Below are 25,156 nucleotides of genomic sequence, written 5' to 3'. Positions count from 1 at the left end.
TTATTAGAATTAAACAAGTGGCAGAACAACAAAGAAGGTGACCCTTATGAATGAATAAAAAAAAATAAAAAAATAACAATATTTTTACTTACATTGCAAAACTCTTAGACCTTCTTCAACATTGGTAAAGTCATATCTCAAAACATTTCCTTTCTTTCTGATCAACACCAATCTTTATCATCAATACAATATTTTGATTTGACTCTGTTTCTTCACACTTACAGTATGACAAACTTTGAACCAAAACGTTGCACGAGTATTTCTTTCTCTTCTTGAAAATACTGGTATAATATCAAGGTAATAAAATCTTCCTCTCACGCGCAATGACAAAAAGGCCCTTCTTCACTTTGTTTTTTAGTACAGTCTCCACAGAACACAAAGGAACAGGAAAAGGTCATTGTTGACCTAAAAAGAGGAGGATGTCTAAACAAGAAGTCATGCACCGAAAGCACAGAGCATGAAAATCTAAAACTACCATAATAAATGGGTTGCCATGGCTACCTTCTAATTAAATAGATAAAGAAGTAACGGTAAAGCATACTATGCATAAAATAGAGAAAAATAAGTTAATGGCAGAATAGCTGCACAAGAACAGAAGTCTTAAAGCAGAAAAATGGTTTCAACAGCTCATACGTCCCATTTCCAAGCTACACTCACACACATACAGAGACACATAATATCCAAATCATAACCAGTGGAGCATACCAGGAGGGCATATCCAAGCATTCGTCGACCAGTTAAGCTCGTTGCTTAGTCCAGAAAATAAACTGATGTGCAAGGTTTACAATAGGAAGCCTTTCTCTCCCAAACCAAACATGTCGCACAGTTATACGTCCTCGCTGCCAAAACTTATTCATACCACACGAATTAGGATCTCATGTGGACATGAATTCTGCCCAGCAAACAATCACAATTACAATCAAGACTTCCAGGCCCAAGCAATGCATCGTAGGCCTGTAATGCAAACAAAACAGTGGTCTCCATCCACACGGATACTCAGCCATAACACACACACAACTCACAACAGGATGTATAAGCACCTAACCCTCATAATTCCTTTGTCGGTGGAAAATACCAAAAACACACACACTAGGCTTGAGCCACACAATGCCAAATTAAAATGCAAGTCAAGACATATCATTTAGATATGCATGGCAAACATGTCAAAACGAAGTATTGCACCGCTCCCGCGTCCAGGTGGGGATACACGAGTTCCAGACTAGCTCTTAATAACGATTCCATCTATCTAATATTGCTGGGTTGTGAGTTCCGCGTGAGAAAGTACGCCGATGGCCTATGGTAAATCTCAACCTACGCAGAAGGACGTCTCCAACACGCTATCAGTCGGATACCATACTCGCATGTTGCCGAAATTTGTCGCAAAATCCAGATTATTACGGCATTTCAAGAAATTCATGAATGTTGCTATCGAAATTGCAATCAGAAATAAAGTCATTATAGCCTTATATCTAGCTCTTATTCTAAGTAGGCATTAAAAGAATTTTTATATTTTCACTACTCAGCTTTTATTGGCAAAACAGTCTAAGTATGATTAAAAAATTACGTAGAGTATCGTTAGAAATTCTCTCATATAATGTAGATGGTTTCATAACGCAATCAGCATCTCTATGCGCTGTAATTATGTTACATTTGAAAGAAAACAAGTTTGAAAAACCTTTAACAAATAAATGGAAATCAGGCCTCATTTATCGATACGCTAATTCTGGCCTGTCGAAATATTATGTTGTAATTAAATAATATCCGTAAAAATCAAATGAAAAGGAAAAATTAAATTATATATATAATCAAGTGAAAAATTATTCAATATAGTTGAAATAATTAGATGCATCCAATTGGTTTAAGTGAAAACAAAATCATACTCCCTACTATATACAACATTTCAAATTGTGGTTTCAATTAAGAATGTAAAACGCAGTGAAAATAGCCAATAATTAATTAATTAATTAAGGTCTGGAATCTTTCCTTATTGAGCTGGATTGCTCCTCAAAATTACCAAAAATTCTATCATTTGAACTTAAATTCACATGTGACTAGAGAAATGAATATCACTTTGCTGAAAACTTCACATCCATGTCCATGCACAGTAGGAAAATCGTGTGAGAAAGTAATGTTTGTTCTTTAGGGATTTCCATTAACTTAAGTTTAAAAATTTCCATAATCTTTCATATTTCATGTTGACTGATCTCCATATAAGCAAATTCAAGTCCACTTTAAGTCGTAAGTAATCTCAAATTAATTCTATCATAAAGCTTATGTGGCTAAATCATTCAATTATTATTTTAACTCATGGTTGAAATTCAATTAAAGTGCGTATCTGGCTGAATGTAGCATTGCCAAGTGTATTTAACTAACTTTCCAACAAATAATACCATAAGTGGAAAAATTGACATATTAGAAGACTCTACCTTCATCTAAAATCCATATATGAAAGACTAAGTTACCAGTGATGTGTCAAACTGCTCCCATAAAACCATAAATTAAGTTGCCGTATGTGAGAATACTCGAAAATGATCGTAGAAAAGTCAGTGAAGGCCTAAATATTAACGTTATTGGCCTCTCGGCTCCTCTGATGATCCTACATACTCAATTAACTCTATATTGATGGCATTGAGATCGTATCCTAACCTATTTTGTATATCAGGGAATAAAAACAGCAATTGAAAACAGTATGTTTCAATATATACCTTAGCATGCGCAATTTACACATACTATCATCTCTCGAAGAATAGTATGACCAACTTTCCAAATAACAATAACTATCACCATCATAACCTACTATCAACTCATATCATTATTTCATTCACCATTTATCACTTCAAATATCACGTAGCATTCATATTAGTGCGTCTCAAGGCACTCATTTCATCAAATACGCAGCATATGTGCCATAACCTACACATATAAAAACATTATCATTACCGTCATAGTATCAAAGAAAAGTACATCACAACATTAAACTGTGCTACTATACTTCGTTGTAAACATTCCCTAAATACGATCTCCACGCTTGGTATTCTGTTAAAGCCACCACACATGTATATTAACCTCCACATAATATTCTAACACTTCACTGACAACGATTTAAAAATATCAATCACTTCTCTAACACCATATTGATAAATTTGCGAACGGCATTCACTGGTATTTTACGCCTATGTATGGGATTAACGGTAACTTCAGATGAATACCTACTTCCTTGTAACTACACTTGAATATTAACTACGCACACACAATGTCATAAAGCATAACACATATAGCCAAAAGAATAAAGGTTCCTACTTACGAAACGACTCATAGGGGACTTAACTTTGCTTATTGGGTAGTGACTCCCATCTCGCTGTTGTTCATCGGGAATGGTAGGCCTCGCTTCATGGTTCGGCTTAGGTAATCGGGTCCATCTCGTCCTCTCAGCTGATTACCACCCTCCTGGGTCATCAATCTCGTGAAGCGCCACCATAGTCGGAGTAGTCTCTGCCTCAGCCGCTTAGAACATCATAGTGGTCTTCATTACGTCAGGGACAGAATAACACAATGCATTAGTTGATTTAGACATGCCGTAATCTGCTTCGTACTGCCAATGATAAAGAATATATGTGTTCTAGGCCGTCTAATTTGACTATAACAGCTCTAAATGTACTCTTATTTGTCAACTCCCTTGCTTGCTGAACGGATGTAAATTTTATGTGCTTTTAGAATTGCACTTTATAGCCAGTTGAATTCCGCTCTCTCTACGTTGTGCAGTATCGGGCAAAATATAATGCTTCCGAGCCCAACCGTGACGTGGTAACTGAACCAACTTGACGTTTCCTTATAGCTGGTCTATAATTTCACGTATATATGTCAACCTACAGCTGACGTTGAGCGGGCTGTCGCGGATTTAATTTCTTCTTCAATAATTGATTATAAAATCTGATATATAACTCGTTTCTTTACACGATTCCGTCCTTTCTTCGCTGCAGTGCTAGGTTGAGTTTCTATGTTCTAATGGAAGTCTTTTTTCAATAATCAGTTTAAATAATCCGCTCCTGTCATTCTTTCTCACCGCCTTCTAAGAATGGTTCTTTCGGAGATTGCCGGTTGAAATTATTACCTTTTCGACTCGTACCGCTGTTAATTGCTTTTATATTGATCCTTTAATGGCTGGAACGCCATTTTTGTTCCTAATACTGCAACTATAGAACGGTGAAATGGCACAGTATAATGAAAGGATACTCTTACCTCAAATTACTAGAAGAGATAAATCATTTAACACTCCCGAAATGAACAAGAGTCCCATAGCATATATTTAAAACGGCTGAAACACTGCATGTATGAGAGGAAAGCCATAGCTGTCCCTTTCCCCTCCACCTCAAGACATAACCCAGAAAAGGTTCCAAAAAAAAAAAAGTAATAAATCCTACTTAGTGCAAGAAAAAAATGCTTCCGATGACAGATCTTGCACAAGGTGCTATCTGCTTGCATTGGGTCAAATTAAGTTCACAAGTCTTTCAATTGAAGGAGAAGCAGCCATTATTTGCTGACTGTAAATAATGCGAAATCAGACCGAAGTTACAAGATATTTATGGGGACCACAGGCATGGTTCAAGAGTTAAGTAAAAATACTAATAGATTGCCCTAAAGAGTTCACTTTTTACTGCCATCTGGTGAAATGAAATAGTATGTTGAAATAATTACACAGGCAGCGTAAATAGTAGTGAATCTGTATTCTTGCACACAGTAGGTTGATCCATTTTTTAATGATTCTTTCTCTCCTTTCTTATTTCCTCCTGTGATTTTCAGTGTGTTCCATTGTAAGGAGATGTTATGTGTTTTATAAACAGTTTTAATTGGCAGTTTTTTTCTGATAATGTTTGTTTCGCAGTATATATATTTTTTTCTAACGGCCTACAGTGCTAATTTACTAATTGTATTACAACTCCAAAGACCATTATTGTTAACTGAACACTGAAGGGGCAGTGTGAGTTGACAGGGAAATTTTGTCACATCTGTAGACTTGTTTGGTATTGGGACAGTTTACTTTGATTTATGTGAATATTCATTTTGGTATGTATCTATTTCGGGCACATTCGATCATGAGTGTTCATAAAATAAAATATAGAGTGTTGAAAGTTTAGTAGTAACAAGTTACATCTTTTAAGAACATACTAGACCATCAGTTAAAATGCATTTTAACACTACCTGCGGTTAAATATCTGACATAATGCACTCGGCTCAGTGCATAACCTAGGTTGGCAGTCCCGCAAAGTACCTGTGTCCAGGGTTTGTAAAAATGGCTTCAAGTAGCAGATGGCATGTGCTTTTGGAATTCAAACTTACAGAAGCTGTGAATAATTTTGAATTGGAAGATGAGTACTCAGATATTAGTGGTCGAATATAGAAATTTTTATAGTGTACCTTACCCTGTCCATGTGCCCAAGGTCTAACTCAGTGGAGAAGCGCGTGCACGGTCCGATATACAAATGTGGGTAAAAAATGTAACTGATAAAATTACAATGGCCAAAGAGGACAGGTCTGTGCATACATATTGTCTTTAAATGAGAAGGAAATACATAAAACTTTAGTAATAAAAGATTTGCATGAGAGATGCGCCAACGACTATACTGGAATCCACGTAACTGTACATAAATACAACTCGGCGTCATAAAGTGTGACCCTTCGGTGTGGGTTGAAGACCCAAAACAAATGTCATTGTTTGTGGAAAATCAGCTGACTCGTATGTTTATGTGCGGAGTTAAATCGGTTGAGTATGATCTATGAGGGGCATAAAGCCTTGAGAAAAGTTAAACTCGGAAATGATGATAAACAATATAAGCTACGCATTGCGATGCCCAACTATTTACACACATAATAATCTGAACAGGCCGGTAAAACACAAATAAATAATGCAGTTTTGGGACTGATGTGAGTAACCCCAAGAAAAAACACAGATGCTAAAATACGGATACGGCCCGTATGCAAATGAGAAGTCAGAACTTCCAGCCACGACCAAAACAGCTCGTGCTGTCACACACAAATTAAAACAACGTTGAAATACTGTATAAACACACAGACATGATGACAAGAAAAACAAGTACACACACACAATAAAAACTAAAATAACCTGAAACAGAAGTACATTTAAATACACATCTGAATACCGTATGGCACGATATTCTACAGCACTCCAAGGACGTCAAAATCTGTGGGGTCACGCCCACCTGGCGTAACTTGAGTTGAGAAAGCCAAGGCCTCCAGCTGGCAAGTGAGAATGAATGGGCTACGAAAGTGCAAGTAAAACAACTGACATAACCTCCCCTTCGCTGGAGACTTCTTAACGGGACCTGTATTCCAGCACCCTGGCCGCTCCTCCGTTCTAGCCTGCAGTACGACGTATCACAAAGCAAGCCTCCACAGCTGACAAATATCCTCGGCTTTACTGCTAACAAGCAGAAGCAAATACATAAAGGAACCTCCTCGCGATTTCATCTCTTGTGGCATACTTAGCCGTCTCAGGGCATCATTATTTCATTTAAAACCCCGTTAGCAACCATGGCTAACACAAACATTCATCATTGCTCTCTGGTTCTCCAACTCACAGTGTGCAGGGTAATAGCTCGGGCATGCATAGCCTCTTAAATGGTCGCCTTGCAATTCGATACATCACCATCAGTGCTATCATGTTAGCCGCGTCTTGGCCTTCTAAATATGTCCCAACAAATCACGGATGACATCCCCAACTCCGGTTCGGTCTGTCCATGCAACACATCCCTCCTAGTTTTAACTATATGAGGATGTATTCCTGTTCCCCACACAAATTTATGAGGTCGAATTACCTCTAAATATTTAAATGATCATAACATCGCTGAGTTAGCAGAAAAGTGCCGGAGAAATAACATAACCCAACACACTAACACTCCAAACTACAATTCCTTCAAACCAAAACTAATCAAAATCTAAATATATACACAAACGAATTGTCAGCCCCAAGCATTAATTAAATTACAAGAAAAAATTAAATATGCAAAAGGCATATGAATAAAACGCAGAAGGTTATGAATATTTACAAGTTAAGCTAACAAAATAAAATAGGGCTCAATCTGAATTTAATTGTTTATCTTGCTTTAAAAAAATGTAGATCAACTCAACTGACTCTCCTCATCATTGTCTCCAGCCTCCAAGCCGGGAGACGTAGCCATCTTAACCCATCATTACGCTAGGAACGTCAGGTCTGGAATACTGGGCTTCAATCCTCTGGACAGCCTCTGGTATGATCAGCATCTTCTCTCTTGAGCTAATACTGGAAATCTTCTGGCTTGAGCATATATATACTGGAACTGCTGGCTGGAACATGCACACACAGATATACAGATGCCTTGTGAGCTATGATAAGGGCGAGATTATTGTGCTAAATCTCCTACTTTGAATTAGTCCGTCAAACGTAGTGACCACATTGGTTAAAATATAATCAATCACAGTCTAGTCTATGAAGGCATATGCGTAGGCGTGAACCGCACTAAAATACCATGAGCAAGGATTTACTTTTAGCTTGAACTAGCAATACAGCTTGGGTGAGCACCTTACAGCCTGATAACAGATTGATAATTTGCAGTCTATGTCTGCGCAAACAGATTACATTCTGGACTTGTCTGAATTAACTGTTCATCTAATCTGTTGTATGAAGGGCCGTGTTCTCATATACTGGCAGTGGTACGCACGGTACACTGAGTATATTACACAAAGAACGAGTACAATCACACCGCAACTGATCAAGTGCGACCGGCGAATGCGAATAACAGAAAGCAAGGGACCCTGGTGCGTGCTCCTCCCTCCTATTTATCAGATGTGGCGATAGACGTCAGGCTCAGGGAATCTCCTGCACCTCTTCAAATTTTCATTGTGATGTGGCCGTGGCTTTTCAACCGCTGCTTGAGTTTGAATGATATATTATCTGATCGATTTGCATAACATCGCAGTGATATCACATCAACATTATAAATTGTATACACTAATAATATGGTTGGATACACCTTATGTTTAGCTCTTGTGAATAAAAAACTAGAATAAATGACATTCTATCAGGCCTGAATCACTCAAGTTTCCGCGCGTAGAGATGGTACAGTCCCCTCCATGTCACAACTTTCAAAGTGCTCCGTCCCAAACCATGCTAAGCTTCTCTCTCTAGCCAGGTCGGTTCAAATAATTCAAGCTCAATGTTCACTGAAACATCGGAGTATACACAACCCCTCCCACGGTCAATATCCTGCTTGTGTGTGGGCGGCTCTCCCTAAATCACTGAAGTCAGTTTCCGCTTAGCGCTATATTCGAAATACTGGATGGCTGAAGAGATGAATAAAATTGAGAATAGAATATGCTGCTTTATAATATGTAGATTTACTGGACCGTGAACCGGTGATACGGTTCAATAGGATAGTGTATTTTTAACAACCGGACAACCCTGATTTTCTCTTTTATTAATTTTTATGCAAAAAAAAAAAAAACCACTGAGTTGATTTTTAATTCTTATGCCAGTTCAGGTGGCATTTATAATTTTTTGATCACTTTTCATATATTTTTAGACATTATGTTAAAAATTCAGCACGGAGGGTTCCAGTTGTTGCTTAACATATTTGCAGTGAAAAGGTTAAGTCTTGATGTGGGAAGTTTAGCATAGAAAGTGATGCGATATCATGTGGCCTCCGGAGAGGCCTGGTGCAGTCTTCCTAGTTGACACCCATGGGCGACTTGCATGTTTGGTGTGTGTGTGTGTGTGTGTGTGCGTGTGCGCGCGCGCATAGCTTACTCCTGTCAAATAACACCATCCAATGAACAAATCTCCATCAGCAGTATCATTTGCTCTTAATCTATATGAACCCTGTGGAGAGGTTTGGAATTGAACCCAAGCATGTATTCTAGTGATTCAGAAATTGTATACCACTATCTTTCCTACCATCAGCCATCGTTCTGATGGTGACATTTTTTTTCCACCAATGGGACATGAACCAGCTAACCACAGTGTCAGACCATAAAATTTGATGCCTTTATGTTCATGGCCACTAGTCAGGCTAGCATAAGAAGAATAACAAAAAGATGAATTATGTATTATTATTTTAAAATCTTCTGTTACTGTTGTCCATTGTAATTCTGTCTTTCTAGATCGAAGCTGGCCGTGTGACCTTCACAGTTGAACATGAGTTTGAAGTGTCACTTACGGTGATGGGAGATGGACCCAACATCCCTTGGAGACTACTTGATATTGATATCTTGGTTGAAGATAAGGAGACTGGAGGTAATGTTCTAATCTTTAACTTGAAAACTTTTACTCTTAAACAAACATCATGGGAATGTGTCTATTATAATTTAGGAGAGTGTTTAGTTAAGTGGATGTCACTCTGATTTAAGATGAGAATATTTAGTGAAGGCTTGTGTTTGCATTCCTCCTTAAGGCATTTTCTCACTTAGCTCATCGTAAATTGGAACTCCCAACAAGCTCATCATAAATTCGAAGTCCCAATTCCCAATCCTGAAAATGTTCTCTGTCATCGTTTTTGAATGGAATGTGATATATCAAACACAGATAAGAACCTCACCTGAGGAGGCACGTTGGGGAAGTTGCTCATAAATATTGCGCTATGGCCTGGTTTCATCAACGTGGGTTGAATATACTCTAACCGTGGGTTTATTAACTTAGGGTTAATATTTTAACTCATTCTTACGAGAGTCACGCATTTCACCAAGCTATTTTACCACCTTATTAAACCTTGCCGGGATTCGTCGCCATAAGACCTATCTGTGTCGGTGCGACGTAAAGCCCCTAGCAAAAACAAAAAAAAAAACCTTGCCGGAAACAGCTGCCGTGCCAATCAAGGAGGTAGTCACTAAAAATAAAAAATTATGAACACACTTCTTGCGTGGTTCTTTTGTTTATTTCTCACGCGGTATTTCGTTTTCTTCCTCAGTTCCGTGGTAGATATTCTTCTTCCGATTGTGATAGAACTGATTGCAGCGATTGCAAAATGGAGGAAGTTCAGAAGAGAAATAGGGGCATGAATTAGCCACCAAGTACCAAAGCATTATAGAATGCAAGAAGACTGTTTTTTCACGTCAACTGTTCTAAGTATTCTATAGGAGCACAACTACTTATTCAATTATATTGAATTGTACTATATTTATCTATATACTTACTTTCCCGTAACCGAGGAAAATTACTGGATCTTCAAGCTATTCTCCATTTTACTTTGGTGTTTGAAACCACAGTGCCTGATATTGAATGTGTCGCGCTGATCACCGGGAGCTGGCAAGTTGCTTCAATGGATCTACTTGTCTTCAACTCCTGCACGGTTATGGATCTTCGTATGTGTTCGATTGTGATGTGACTTTATGCCTGACAGTGTTAAAAAACTGGCTCATTTAAGCGTTCTCCGCTATTCGTAAACATTGTGGGACTTTGCCTAGCGCTGCGTGTGCCATGCTGCCGCTCAGGGAATTGCGCACTGTTTTCTTTTAAGTGACTTGCATTTTACTTCTTCTGAGTTTTACAATGTCTACCGCCGTTCATTTTTATATCGCCTCTTCTACTGATCCGGAGTGTACTTAATCTTTTATTTCCTTTTCCTATGCATTGTTTTTCATGTTTTAATCGGCTGACGATGACCTGGACTAGGGTCGAAACCGGTACCATTTCTACTTATTATTAAATGGGAATGTAATTCACTACATTTCTTATTCTTTTGTATTGAATAGGTTGAATCTCTTCATCAATTATTTCAATTTTAACTGTAATATTCTTCAATACGGAACAACGAAATTTTTAACTTTAAATGATCTAATATGAGACGTTGATCTCACGAAGGAAAAAGTTAACTGATAGGGTCACGATTGAAAGGTAAAAACCTTCTTGCGCCTGGAACTACCTTTTCTTGGTATAGACATAGAGATAAGGAGTTCAGGAAGTATTTCAAGAAGGAAGATGATCTGACCTACTGCTGTGACATTCCAGGATTGATAGAACAGCTAGGGAGGGATTACATTCCTGAAGAATGGAGATGGTTTGTGGATTTCTCTAAGAGGAGCTTAAAGGCTGTACTACTTCTTAACGGAAACATTCTAGCTTCGATTCCTGTGGCACATTCCGTTTCACTAAAAGAAAATTATATCACAATGCAAACTGTTTTAGATAAAATCAAAAATCAAGAGCACCGGTGGGATGTGTGTAGTGACTTGAAGGTGTGTTGTATTGTATTAGGACAACAAGCAGGCTACACTAAATTCCCTTGTTATTTATGTGAATGGGACAGCAGAGCTAGGAACAAACACTGGTCTACACCTTTCTAGCCCAAGAGAAGTTTTGACACCTGGTGTGAAAAATGTTACAAATGCTGCCGTAGTTGACCCACAAAAAATTATACAAATGCTGCCTTAGTTGACCCACATAAAATTATTTTGCCACCGCTACACATCAAACTGGGAATCATGAAGCAGTTCGTTAAGGCCTTGGGAAAAAGTAGCCCCTGTTTCAAGTACATTGCAAGCAAATTTCCACATTTATCTGATGCAAAAGTCAAGGAAGGCATTTTTAATGGACCACAAATTAGAAAGCTTCTGAAAGACAGAAACTTTGAACAGACGATGAATGCCGTGGAACTTGCCGCATGGAATTCAATAAGATACGTCATAATGCAGTTCCTGGGAAATATAAAGGATGAACAGTACAAAACAATAGTGAAAAACATGAGGATGATATGAAAGAGTTGGGGTGTAGAATGAATCTGAAATTGCACTTCCTTCATTCTCATCTCGATCACTTTCCGGAAAATCTTGGGGCTGTTAGTGAAGAGATGGGAGAGAGGTTCCACCAGGACATCAAGGAGGCAGAAAGATGATACTAGGGACGGTGGGATGAACCAATGATGGCCGACTACTGTTGGTGTTTGAAAAGAGAAGAAAAACTTGGTGCAGTCAGACGCTGAGCAGCCGAGCGTTCATTCCAAGAGGACATCTAGGACTGTTAACGTTTATTTTGTTCATATTGATGAATTCATAAAGCTACTGAATAAAAGTTACACTGTTCGCTTGTAAATCGTGTTTAATTGTCAACATAAATTGCTTTCATTGCCTCAGAGTTATTTGTTTATGTGTTTTTATGTAAATGAGTATTATATTACAATAAATGCTGAATACTTCATTGTAATTTTATACTCAATAATTATTCATTGTATATAATAATTCAAGATAATATTCAACTATTTCAAAATATATATAATACAAAAAATTATAAATATTTCCAAAATTATCTACATTTTTTTTGTACTTTTTATATGCAATATTCAGATCTATCCCTTATATTAATATACCTATTGCGAGAAAACGTGACGTGATATGTAGAAACGGACAACGGATTCGTGTTCAGCGACCCAAAATTAGTTAAGATCACCGATCACACCTCTTGCCACAAAAAAAAAAAGTTTGAAAATGCTAGGTTGTGTAATTAGAAAAGACCTAAAAGAATACCTAGAATTGGTAGAAAACATAAATGACAGGTTGATTAAGGTCATATTGAGACTTGAAACTAGTGTTACATATACAATTCAAGGGTATGCTCCACAAACAGGAAATACAGATACGGTTCTAAAGGAATACCTTGAATATCTGGAAGGCCATATACAGGACAAACAAGTTGTGATCATAGGAGACATGACTGCCCAAGTAGGTCAGTTTAGGAGATTATAGATCCATTTGGATATGGGAAGAGAAACAAGGCTGGAGATATTTTGGTAGACTTTGAGCTGATCATTGGCAACGCATGGTTTTGAAAGAAAAAAAGCCAGAAGATAACAAGATATAGTTGGGATAACAAAATCAAAACTCTGATAGATTACATTTTGGTCGAGAAAGGTAACAGGAAAATTTTGGTAGACGTAACAGCCCTCCCAAATGAATATTTCTAAGGATACCCCAGAGTTGTAACAGCTAAGTTAAAGATGGGAAAGATACAAAAGATGACTGAGATTAGGCAGAGAAAGTTAAGGGTGTGGAAATTGCAGGAGAAATAAATAAATGAAGAGTTCCAGACACTCATTAAAACAAGTACACCTAAGGAAGACATCGGAAGGGTCGAAGAAGAAAGGGTAAAACAGCCATGGTCGAGTCTGCAGAAAAGACCTATGGAAGAGTATCAGGCAGGAAGAAAGATCAAGAAACGCCCTGGTGGAATGACAGGGTACAATATATAGTTAAAAGGAAGGAACAAGCTTGGAAAAGAAGGGTGAGAAACAGAACAACGGAATGCTTAACTGAATACAGGCACTGCAAGGAGTGCTCCAAGGTGGTTCAAGAAGAGAAAAAGAAACGCTGGCAAAAATTCACTGAATCTCTGCAAGAAGATACAACCGGAAACAAAAAGATCTTATTCCAATGGGTTAAAAAGAAGAAAAACCCATTAGGAGGTGCTTACTTCATTAAAAAATGAACAGGAGGAAGTGGTGACACAGAAGCAGGATATATTGCAGAGATGGGGAAAATACTCTGAACAGCTTTACAACATGCAAAATAACTCGGTACAAGGAGAAATCGAAGAACCTGATTTAGTTCAGATGGAAGATGAAAACGAGGTGTCCATGGCAGAGATTGAGTGGGCCAGTAAAAGAATGAAACGAGGCAAGGCAGCTGGAATGGACGAGGTCACCATAGAAATGATAATAGCAGCAGGAGTAGTTGGTCTACAGTGGTTGTATAGACTCTTCAGAGTGATATGGAGAGAAAAGACTGTTCCAAAAGAGTGGACAAAAGCGTCATTATACCAATTTTCAAGAAAGGAGACAGGAAGCAATGTGAAAATTACAGAGCAGTGACGCTGATACTTCATACAGCTAAGATCCTTGAAAGAATCTTGGATAGACGAATAAGAGACAGAGTAGAGGGAAAATTGGCAGAACACCCGTATGGATTCAGAAGAGGCAGGTCCACATTTGACCCAATATTTGCATTGCGTCAATTGATGGAAAGGTATTGGGAATATGGATAGGACATGGTAGTAACGTTTCTAGATATTGAAAAGGCATATGACAGTGTCCCAAGGAATTTGGTATGGAAAACCTTGACAGAGGCACAGATTGGGAATGAAACAATGCAGATGGTAAAAGCATTGTATCAAAATTGTGAAAGCTGTGTTAGAACCAAAGTGGGTCAAACTGAATGGTTCAGAGTTGAGACAGACTTAAGACAGGGAAGTGTATGGATGGAATTCTACATAATATCAAGGAGCAGATGATGGGCGAGTAAGTAAAGTCTGTGCTCTTTGCTGATGACATTGTGGTTTGGGGAGATAATGAAAAGGAAGTACAGAGACAAGTTGATTTATGGAATGAGGAAATAAGAAATTTTTGAATGAAGATTAGTACTTGGTTTAGTGTAAGAGAAGGCCTAATGGCCTTAACTACGCCAATAAAGACATTTATCTATCTATCTATCTATCTACTGTGAAAAGTAAGACTTTGATCATGACAAGAAGTAACAGAAAATCCTGGGGAGTGATAAAAGCAGGAAATGAACCTCTTGAAGTAGTGAAAATTTTTTAATATTTGGGCAGCGTGATATCACAAGATAGAAACTTGGATGGAGACATTGATTAAAGAATACAGCAGTTTGCAAGTTTCTACCAGTGTGTGAGACATTGTATGGAACAAAGATGTGCCAATGAAGTGCAAGAAGGTTTTATACTCATCCTATTATAAACCTATACTGACCTATGCTTCAGCAGCCTGGCCATTGAGTAAGTGGAACCAAAGTAAGATACAAGCAGCTGAAATGAGATTCTTGAGGAGCATACAGCGGAAGACAAGACGAGATAGAATACGAAATGAGGAAATAAGGAGAAGCGTGGGAGTGTGTAAACTTCAAGAAGAGATTGAAATAGCAAAGCTAAAATGGCTTGGACACATGATGAGAATGCCAGGAGAGAGAATACCAAAGAGAACATTCATGGATACAGAGACTGGAAAGAGGTCTAGGGGACGTCCTAGAATGAGATGGAGGAGCTCTGTTGTGGACTGTATTGCAAATAGATGTGTCAATAGCAATAAAGTACTAGAAGAGGAACGGTGGAAAGATCGAGTAAAGTGGAGGATTTTGGTACACTACCGTGCCCAGAGAGAATCTGGAAAAGGAAATGGATGATGAAGACGACGACATGATATATCTTTTCAGATTTTGCAATTTCAAATAAAATAAAGAGAAATTCTTTACGTTTTGCCCCTTAGGCCCCTTTAAACAATAAGCAATCATCATCATTTCTTTTTATAAATAATATGCATTGAGTAACGTTGTAGTAGTTTTGCTTTGACACAAAATGCAAATCTTGTTTTCCTTCCTAAAAATCACACCACTATAGTCGTGCCCTGGGTAGTGAAACTGAGATGTCTGTATAAACCAATAAGAATACTGAGATTAAATTTTGGAAAGTGTACAGCAGTTTTCTCTAACATAAAGAAGATGAAGACGATGGAGAACTGTATGACATTGCTATTATTTTACACTAGATAATGTATATAAAAGAAGTTGTATTTAGGAAGACAGAAACATGAATAGGAACACATAATAGGATAATCACAATACAGATCAGTCTGGGAAGAGGAACAAATGGAAAGAAGAGACTAGGACGATCCCCTCATCCTCATCCTCTCATCATAAATTCTACATAGGAACTGGACGAAATAGACCATCTATATATAAAATAAGAGTTTTGTCTGTACATTGCTCAGAATTTTAAAATAATGGTATTTCTGTATTGGTCATGTCTAGGGGCCGTATTTTTTGGTAATAGCGATAAGCACGAAATTTTTCATATCTTCTTTCCAGCCTTTATATGACCTTGTAGGTACCGTACCGTAACGTATTTTAGCGAAATGAACTCGCGAAATATCGCGAAATCTGTTTATTACGCGAATCGGGCAAATAATCACGAAATATACCCCACTTGGTAAGAAAAATGCGAAATCGTATCGGAAAAAATCTCCAATAAACCTTTAAATGCTCTTGAGAACTTGACTATAGTAGTTTTCTTCTCAGTTGATTGATAGTGCTGTATATTCTCTACAAAAATGCACACAAAGTGACGAGCCCTGTGTATCGGAAGTATGTGTATTCAGTTCCGTGATCTCTAAGGCAATAATTAAAAATGGATATCTGTTATCGATTACAGCAAATGGCGTTGTGATCGAAGCAAGTTCGGTTGTAGATACAGCATTGAAAGTTCGCCACTTATGAACCTTTATCAGCAAATGTCCAGCATTTAAGTACAAAAATGCTGAAAACTAAAGTCACAACCGTTTTTCCGAGGGCCGAGGAATACAACAGTGAGGCGTTCTATGTATTTGATGCTGCAAGAAAGATTCTAATGTGTAAGTACTGTAATGTTCGCATTACGTGAAAACGGAGAGATGCGTGCGATAAATACTGTAGAGAATCAGAAACACACAAAAAGAAGAAGAATGAAGCAAATGAACATAATTTTAAGCGGCAAATAACAATCGGCGATACTTTACACATCGCAAAGTAGTTGAAAAGTGATAGAGAGCAATTTGTAATAGACACAACAGAAGCATTCATGCAAGCCAGCATTTCTATAGAAAAATGGGATAATCCTGGCATGACGACATGGATGAATATAACAAGGAAGATAAATAACACCGACTTTATTATCAAATATGACGATATTAGTAGGCCTATTCTAAATAAATCGCACCGAGCTCGATAGCTGCAGTCGCTTAAGTGGAGGCAGTATCCAGTAATCGGGAGATAGTGGGTTCGAGCCCCACTCTCGGCAGCCCTGAAGATGGTTTTCCGTGGTTTCCCATTTTCACACCAGGCAAATGCCGGGGTTTTAAGGCCACGGCCGCTTCCTTCCAATTCCTAGGCCTTTCCTATCCCATCGTCGCCGTAAGACCTATCTGTGTCGGTGCGACGTAAAGCAAAGAGCAAATAAATAAATAAATAAATAAATAAATAAATAAACAAATAAATCGCCTGGTTGAGTTGTAATAATGTTATTGTTTTTACGTTCCACTAACTACTTTTACGGTTTTCGGAGATGCCGAGATGTCGGAATGTTGTCCCACATGAGGTTTTTACGCGCCAATACAACTAGTAACACGGGGCTGACGTATTTAATCACCGGACTGAGCCAGGATTGTACCTACCAACTTGGGCTCAGAAAGCCAACGCCTTAACCGCCTGAGTTACTCATCCCCTGCCGGGCAGCACCAGCATATCCATGAATATCTTCCAGGGATATATGGCTTTGCAAAATGCAGTGAAAGCACGTCTGGTGTGAGAGACGAAAGAAGACATTGTTAGTGAAGTTTTAGGAGGATTTGCACCAAGTGTTCGCAAGTATTATGGTTTCCGACGTCTAATGTGGTCAGCGAAAGGGGCTGCTTTGTTTACAAAAACATACTTTCTGGCTGTCGCACAACTCTGAATCCTGATAATGTTGAAACCATGCGTAGTTTTTTACTTTGGAGACACGTCATTCAAAATGTTAAAACATGTACAACCAAACCAAACCCCACGGCACTTAACGCCCTGAGAGGGCCTTGGCCTGCCCTGTGACCGCTGCTCAGCCTGAAGACCTGCAGATTACGAGGGGTCGTGTGGTAAGCACGACGCATCCTCTCGGCCATTATTCTGGGCTTTCGAGACCGGGGCCGATATCACACCGTCAATAGCTCCTCAGTTCTAATCAGGTAGGCTGAGTGGACCTCGAACCAGCCCGCAGGTCGAGAAAAAATCCCCGACCTGGCCGGAAATCGAACCTGGGGCCTCCTGGCGAGAGGCAGGCACGCTACCCCTACACCACGGGACCGGCGAAAACGTGTAGGCTACGTGTAAATTCCTAACTTCCGCCTAACTTCATTTTGAGGTTTCAGTGATTTATATAGGCTTACCAGTATTTATTTCTACAACATTTTGTATATTTGGTTGTTCTAAGGTTTTTTTTTCTTTACGTCGCACCGACACAGATATGTCTTATGGCGACGATGGGATAGGAGAGGCCTAGGAAGTGGAAGGAAGCGGCCGTGGCCTTAATTAAGGTACAGCCCCGGCATTTGCCTGGTGTGAAAATGGGAAACCACGGAAAACCATCTTCAGGGCTGCCGACAGTGGGGCTCGAACCCACTATCTCCCGATTACTGGATACTGACCGCAATTAAGCGACTGCAGCTATCGAGCTCGGTGTTCTAAGGTTTAATAACAATTTAATACATTACAAGTGTTCACTTTAAAACCCCTAATTACAAAAATAGTTAGATTTACCCCATACCGTAAGGAATATTTCACAAGAAACATCGATCAGTATGACAATTTATTTCACGAAATACCTACCGAAATAGTGTTAGTTTTAACACCGAAATCAACAGTTTTATTTCACCAAAAAATAAGGCCCTTAGTCATGTCCATAGTAACAAGGAAATGCACTTTTTACTTTTCCGTAATTTCTGTATGTATGTATGCATGTATGTATGTACATGTATCACGAGAAAACGGCTGAAGAGAATTTAATGAAAATCGGTATGCAAAGTCGGTGAATAAGCCGCTACAATCTAGGCTATAAAGAATTGTATTCACGCTGAGTGAAATGGTAGTTTAGGGTAAGGCCTAAAATTTCATGCTCAAATATTTGTTATTAGTGGTCCTATTTTTTAAAAATCGGTATGCAAAGTCAGGGAATAAGTCGCTATAATCTAGGCCATAAATAATTTTATTCACGCTGAGCGAAATGGTAGTTTAGGGGAAGGCCTAAAATTTACTTCTCAAATATTTGTTATTCAAGGTCGTATTGATAAATACTGCATAACTAAAGTTATATAGTATTAAATTTTCCATCACTTATGCCTTATACATTGTTACCGTACTGGCTATGATCACAAAGATATTCATTAATTTGGATTTTTGTTACTAAGTCCATATCAGCGCCGAGTCATGAGGAAGTGGGTAAACAGAATTTAATGAACATCGGTATGTAAAGTCGGAGAATAAGGAACTACAGTCTATGCTATAAATAAGTTTACAAATAACAGAATCGAAAGAAAACTAAATGTGAAGGCCTACAGTATAGAAAGCTCATAACATTGATCAACAATAACATTACATTGACCATTGTTTGTTGTAGTGCTTTGTGTCTTCTGTTGCCACTCATCTCCGGTAGATAGGATTACTGCTGATACCGAGTATTTTTTATTTGCTTTACGTCGCACCTACACACACAGATCGTATGGCGACGATGGGATAGGAAAGGGCTAGGACTGTGAAGGAAGTGGCCTTGGCCTTAATTAAGGTACATTTCCAGCATTTGCCTGGTGCGAAAGTGAGAAACCACGGAATGCCATCTTCTGCGCTGCCGGCTGTGGGGTTCAAATCCACTATCTCCCGGATGCAAGCTCACAGCTGCGCACCCTTAACCACACGGCCAACTCGCCCGGTCGTACAGAGTGTAACAGCCTGCCTGAATATTGACGGGAAGTAGCTGGGGAGTTAGATAACATTCTTCTTTAGCATGCCATTTCTCTGGTTCGTAACTTTTCTGATACTACTGGTACGTAACACGCTGGTTCATCATAGCATTCGGACTATTCAATCGCTACTCTGAGGCACTGATTGGAATGAACAGTGTTCATATTTAACGGAATAATGGCAGAGGAGTGTTCATGGCAGTCTGCGGCCTGGTCATTCCAGCTCTGGAACTTCGGACTAATGGGTTGGCACCATAGTACTGTTCATTAAAAATGAGAAAATATGGTTTATTAATTTGATTGAGTATTTTATTTGATTACATTGCTTTTAATGGCTACATTCCTACTGACATTTTGTAATGACCTATGTAGACTTCAGTTAGGAAAACCACAAAGCCAGTCTTTCTGAGAATCCTGTAGCGAAGCACGGGTATATCAGCTAGTTATTAATAAATTTGTTCGTTTGTTTCACACCAACTATGTTGTTAAATTCATTATTCAAACATACCACAACCCCCTGCGGGTGGGGGACGCACATGTAGAATACAGCCTCAGTATCCCCTGCGTGTCGTAAGAGGCGACTACAAGGGGCGACCAAGGGATGATTGAATTAGAACCATGAAACTACTCTTGATTTGTACCATCATGCGGGGAACACCATGGGTTGCATGTACTTGCGAGTATTTTCACTAAATTGGTACGAAATAGGTTTGTGATTAGTTGCAGTAAAAAGCCTGGCCTGGTGGATTCCAGTACCCGTGCGTTGTACCCATGTGAGCAACACCGCGGGTCTGGGCGTAGCCTGTGAGTTGTACCGCTATATGAGCGGCACCGTGGGTCAGTGGAAATGACAAATACCATGGTTCTACTTTACTCGCGACATGTACCATTCTGTGGGGCCTTAGACGTGAATTTAGCACCCATTCAGACATCAAGCATCATTGTGCTTTATAAATGACATTTTTTATTTTATTTTGGTCAGTGGATGAATTTGAATTTTTTGTTATTTCATTTCGTACCATTAGGGGCCGATGACCTCGATGTTAGGCCCCTTTAAACAACAAGCATCATCATCATCAAACATACCACAATTCTACTTATCCATTATTATCCAGATTGATTTAGAATCCTACAGAAAAAGAAGATGTGCTTTACTTATTCTCAAGAATATGATAGTAGTGACATTTCACAATACGGCAGTGGCAGTACATAAAATCTCGCGAGTCGTGATAACATTGTGACTATTTAGTGCCAACAAGCGAAATGAACGGTAACTGTAAGACAATGTATTTGTGAGTAGGGTCCCTAAACTATATGGTTAACAACGCTGAGCCAAACTCAACAGTTGGAAAATAACTATGAATCACTACCTTCAGTATTGATGGGGGAAAGAGAAAGTTTATACCCTTAGCGTATGAACTTACATGGTAGGGACTGTAACTCTCTTGAAGTGTACCAAAATGTCACTTTGCAAGTCCCCATTTATTATGTGCTTGAGCTCACTCTTGAAGGGCAGCTCTGTGGAAGTCAAGGTGGAGGCCATAATGGAGGTACCTCCTTCACAAGCAGATCATAAATGGGGACTTGCAGACTGATACTTTGGTTCGCTCCAAGACAATAGCCGTCTGAATTAGACCCTGCATGCCGTGACATGCAGTTGACTCATCTAAGCAGTGAGCGGAAAAAGAGGGAGGTGATTGGTTGCAATAATCAGCCATAAATTGGGCAGGAACACACATTTCTGACCGACACTTTACAAATAAAAGAATTGTATATAGGTTTTAATTTTCTGTAACATTCATCCTTATGCAAAATTTTATTTGATATGTACCTATGTAAAATTTCTAAGAGAGATTGGAATTGTGCATTTCTGTATTATGTAGTTTGCTGTTTTTTCATTACAGATGGAAAAGCGCTTGTCCACTCACTGCAAGTACAATACATCCACCAGGTGATCCAAGCACGTCTTGTTGATAATCCTCAGCCCCTTGCCGAGGTTTATAATTGTCTTCATTTCTTCTGCCAGAGTCTGCAACTTGAGGTATTATTAGTGTCGTATTTGTCTTTTACTTAGCATTTTATTGCCTCTTTCCATTTTGTAATACTTTTTAAATTAAAACGGTCTCTAAGTCTTTGATCAGTAATTAGATGCAACTTCTTTTTCAAAATTTCTGGATTTAGGAAATTGTAAAATACCATTTTGAACTAATTACTCTAAAGTTTCTTCATTTAAACTTGGGTATTTGTGGGGTTACGGGATCCACCTGTCTCATTTTGAGTTTTGGGCAGGAGTTTAAGGCTGAAAACGCTTCCTGACACCATGTGACTTTTCAGATGAAAATTCTGGTGTGGGTTCGACCTTGAATCGAACTTCATCTGTGCTGGTGGAAAACCAGTTGCTAAGCATTATGCTAATCATGCACACTCGCATACACAGATTTTTTTACTGACTCAAAATATTTATATTTTCAGATTGCTGCCTGCAGGGAATGAAGGTTGCGTTTGTGTTAATGTTCATTTTGCATCGCGCGCGCGCGCGCGCGCGCACACACACACACACACACACACACACACACACACACAGAGGAAATTTCTTTTCGAAAACCTAACAGTAATGAACACCACTGGCAGCTACCATAGTACCATAATACTTCCTTCCAACCCCTGTGCACACAAAAAAATCTTATTGACCTTTAATGGCCGCGCCTTTATTATGCCTGTCTAGCTACGGCAGCCAGTTGTATAGTGCCTCTGCGTAATGTCACTGGTTTTTGTAAATAGTGAAGAGAGAATGACATTTTACTATCCTCTACAAAAAGTTTCTCAAATCCATAGAATGGCATCAGAACATTACCATAATGTACTTCTGAGCCCCAACTGCGCAGGAAATGTCATTTGAATTGGAATAGCAAGGATGCGACCCTTCATATTCCTATTAAGGCTACAGCTGCTCAGTGGCAGGGTTATAACTCATCTATTGCACCTGATGCTTAGTAAAAGTAACAGTTTTATAGACAGCAGGAATGTTTTCGTAATGGATTGTAATATTGTAGAGACATGTGAAACAGGTATTGTCGGCATATTTTCAACAGGTTCTCGTTGATACCATATCAAATTTAAGTTAATGGTTATTAAACATGCAGAAATAAAGAATAATTGCACAGCCGCAAGAAAATACGGCATAATTAAAGCCAGTGTTTGTCATTAGTGTGAATGCAAAGATAGCTTAAATAATGCCCGCTGAAGTTGGCCAAAGCTCACAAGCGAGACATGCATCTAACGGCAGCTGGTTGTACCAGACGCTTAGTAAAAATAACAGTTTTATAAACAGGTATATTTTCATAATGGATCGTCATATTGTAGAGACTGTGAACAGGTACTGCCAGCAAATTTTCAACGGGTTCTCTTCAAGATTATGATGCCAATTTTAAGTTAATGGTTATTAAACATATGGGGAAATGAAGAATAATTGTGCACCCGCAAGAAAATATGACAACTAAAGCCAGTGTTCGGCATTGGCATGAAGACAGAGATAGTCTAAAAGTGCGTACTGTACAAGAAAAATATTCAGTGCCCACAGCACGGATGGTTTAAAGAAATCGAAGATGAAATTGTGAGGTATGTGCGCGAAAAACTCAAGGTTGGAATCGCCATAACACGAGATGCGATACGAATGCGGGCCACCATATGACACCATTAGCTTAATTGGTAGAGCAACCGACACGAAATCGGGAGGTTGCGGGCTCGGATCCCAATGGTGTCCGGTTGGTCATTTTTGTTCTGTACTTAACATCTCTTCAACCCGTACTTTATGTGCGGAACACACCTAATAGTTTGAAAGTTAATTTTGATTACTGAACATCATCTTTGCCCACTTCCTTCATCCAAATCGTTGTTGGGCAGGTAAGTTACCTCCATTTCTGTCTGTTTTACCACTCTTATCTGAATCCTCTCAACGCATCAACACCACTTCTCTCCACTCCTTCCTTCACTTTCTGTATCTGTTCCCTTTGGCCTACCTCTTGGTCTCCTTCCATTCTTTGTCTATTCGAACATTGCTCTTGGAATTTTTGTTTCTTTTATCCTTCCGACATGGCCATATCATTTCAATGTGTTTCTTTCTATCCTATTCTGTAGTTTCTTTATTCCCAGCCTATCCTGTATCTCTGTGTTCTTTATGGAGTCCTTCATTGTTGTTATTTTTGTGTAGAATAATAATAATATATTCATATATGTATGTTATATATATTATATTTATAATTATATTATTATAAGGCATGGTGGTTTTGTCATTTGAGGGCATTGCTGCAGCGGACATGCAACGTAGCGCAACCCTAATGCGAGTATATAAGCACGGACATGTAGTACGCATGTGGCAGTCGTCTCGTGTCAGGGTGCGTGTGCGGCCATGTTAACTATGGCAATGTTATTACCAGATATGTCCAAACAGGACCAATGTTCTGTTATTCTGTTCTTGGCTGCCGAAGAACAAACACCAGTGGACATCTATCAGAGAATGAAGACTGAGTATGGGGCAGCATGTCTGTCGGAAAACAACTGTTGTGGAATGGTGCACCAAGTTCTGTGCGGGTCGCGTTTTGACACAAGATACCGGTCGATCTGGGAGGCCAGCCTCGTCCATTGCGGACAACAACAAGCTGGCAGTCGATGAGGCCTATAGTCCTAATCTCTCACCATGCAATTATCTTGCCTTCGGTCCCCTCAAAAAGGCCTTGAAGGGTCGATGCTTTCTGTCGGACGAGGATCTGCAGCAGGCGGTTATGAATTTCTTCACACAGCATGACACGGTGTTTCACCACTGCATGGACACTGGTTTTCTTTGGAGTGAGGTTTCACTGCATCAACCCTTCGACAGTGCAAAGTTGCTTTATGGCCAACAACATGACCGCTAGTTAGATACAGAGATTCATTGTTATTTAATTAGGTGTTTCACGGCCAACAACCTGTCTCTTGATTTAGTATAACTGTTAAATTAATAAATGTCAGTCGCCGTGGCCTCTTCTTGCCAAGGCAGAAGAAGGAAGTGCGAGAGGAGTAACAACCTCATTAAAAAAAAAAAAAAAAAAAGGGGGGGCAGAATTCAGTTGGCCTTGCTGTTAGCACTATAAAAGCCCCTGCCTTGGGTACAGGTAAAACAACAGCCCAGGAAAGCAAGTAATAGAGAGGAGTAAACCCTGAAATCAAACCTACCAGAGCTCACAGCCTCTTCAGTATCAACATGACTAGGGTGTAACAACCCTAATCCATCCAACACAGTTTTCAACTGAAGCATGGAGGACAAACATACGGAAATGATTACCCCATGTGGTACCCAATCCACCATCACCTTGGGTGACGTTAGTTGACCTTCAGATTCTGAAAAATGTAACACATCACAAGGTACTGCTTACAGCAATACAGGAGACCAGGTATACAGATAAGCATGCCCTTTGATTCACAGGGTTACCACATTCTTAAAGGAAAAGTGGGGCATAGAAGAATGTTCCACAATTGGGGACTGGTTTTATTATAAGCCATAAGATAGTGGACTCGGTTATATACTTCAGTTCACCCAATTGCCGCATATCCCTTCTAATCTTCTCGTGCACAAACAAAGTCTACACTGTAATAAATGTTCACGCAGCCATCAA

At 39.1% G+C, this 25,156-nt stretch overlaps 1 protein-coding gene across 1 annotated transcript in view; it reads left to right on the top strand.

Moving 5' to 3' along the window:
• The window catches only part of MED14 (mediator complex subunit 14), a 286,657-nt gene that overhangs the window by 43,406 nt on the left and 218,095 nt on the right, over positions 1 to 25,156 (top strand). Inside the window, exons 6-7 of the mRNA XM_068225329.1 lie at positions 9,154 to 9,286; positions 21,410 to 21,546. Of these exons, the coding sequence (XP_068081430.1) occupies positions 9,154 to 9,286; positions 21,410 to 21,546 (270 nt within the window). The remainder of the gene's footprint in view (positions 1 to 9,153; positions 9,287 to 21,409; positions 21,547 to 25,156) is intronic.

This window comes from Anabrus simplex, chromosome 1 (assembly GCF_040414725.1).
Source record: "Anabrus simplex isolate iqAnaSimp1 chromosome 1, ASM4041472v1, whole genome shotgun sequence".
NCBI classification, from domain to species: domain Eukaryota; kingdom Metazoa; phylum Arthropoda; class Insecta; order Orthoptera; family Tettigoniidae; genus Anabrus; species Anabrus simplex.
The sequence above is the reverse complement of the archived record's forward strand: the minus strand, read 5'-3'. Positions and strand labels throughout refer to the sequence as shown.